Source organism: Octodon degus, unplaced genomic scaffold (genome assembly GCF_000260255.1).
Source record: "Octodon degus isolate 3935 unplaced genomic scaffold, OctDeg1.0 scaffold00033, whole genome shotgun sequence".
Taxonomy (NCBI): domain Eukaryota; kingdom Metazoa; phylum Chordata; class Mammalia; order Rodentia; family Octodontidae; genus Octodon; species Octodon degus.
Genome location: NW_004524609.1, coordinates 1,862,389 through 1,863,421, shown reverse-complemented (window position 1 = coordinate 1,863,421; position 1,033 = coordinate 1,862,389). Strand labels below are relative to the sequence as shown.

At 48.6% G+C, this 1,033-nt stretch overlaps 1 protein-coding gene across 1 annotated transcript in view; it reads right to left on the bottom strand.

Annotated features, from left to right (window-relative positions):
• Nucleotides 1-27: 27 nt before the first annotated feature.
• The window catches only part of Mettl2a (methyltransferase like 2A), a 16,107-nt gene continuing 15,101 nt past the window's right edge, over nucleotides 28-1,033 (bottom strand). Inside the window, exon 9 of the mRNA XM_004630002.2 lies at nucleotides 28-704. Within this exon, the coding sequence (XP_004630059.1) occupies nucleotides 553-704 (152 nt within the window). The 3' untranslated portion in view covers nucleotides 28-552. The remainder of the gene's footprint in view (nucleotides 705-1,033) is intronic.

Below are 1,033 nucleotides of genomic sequence, written 5' to 3'. Positions count from 1 at the left end.
AAAAAATAAAAAATTAAAACAAAAAAGTCATTTATTAAGAAATTCATTCAATTACAAAATGACAAGACTGAGAACTCGAACAACTTGCAAAAAGTCTGTGTTAGGCTGGGGATACAGCTCAGAGGCCCAGCGCCGGCCTGGCAGGCACAAGGTCCTGAGTTCAGTTTCAGGTACTACATTAATGTCGACGGGCCTCACCGATAAGACAAAATCGTTTATCTTGCTCATAAGTACATTTTTCTAGGTTCAGGAGTAAAGGTTTTGAATTTTTTCTCTTTGCTGCTCTGGAGTTGGAACCTCGGGTCTTACTGCGCCAGGCAAGCGCTCTACCGCTGAGCTTCACCCCGTCCTTGTTTGAACTCTTTTGTCCTGAGACAGTGTCCTGCTGTGCAGCTCGGCCTGGCCTGGAACGTGCAGGGGCCATGGGCGGAACCCACCACGCCCGGGCCTCGTCTGGATCCTTAGGCTGTCCAACGGTAACCAGGCACCATTTATGTTCTTTTTAGTGACCCCAAAACTGCGAACGTGAGTCCCAACAGGAGCGGGCGCCTCTTACGTGCTGGGCAAGAGGGGCTTTCGGTACTTGCACTGAATCCAAACTCGGTACATGGTCAACTGCTTCCCTCGGTTCACCTGCAATCGTCGGTCCACCAGATTCTGCACCTTCTCCAGTCCTGCAGTGGTGAAAAGTGTGTCCAGCTCATCTGTTTGGAAGAGAAGACATTTATCTATTTTTCCAAAAATAAAAGGCCTTGGGGCTGGTGAGATGGCTCAGTGGTCTAAAGCACCTACTTGGAACAAGCTTAGCAAAGCAAAGCACAGGGACCGCAGTTCAATCCCCCAGCACCACATGCCAGCCAGCCTGCCCCCTGGTGGGCTGAGCTGCCCCCCTCAATAAATAAATAAATAAAATTAAAAAACAAAACAAAAACAAAAATAAAAGGCCTTTTGTCAATTGCTCCTTGTGCTAGCAGGGCATGTGACAGATGGTACCCCGTGCACGTGAGCGGCCTTAGAACTAGTCAGAGATCTG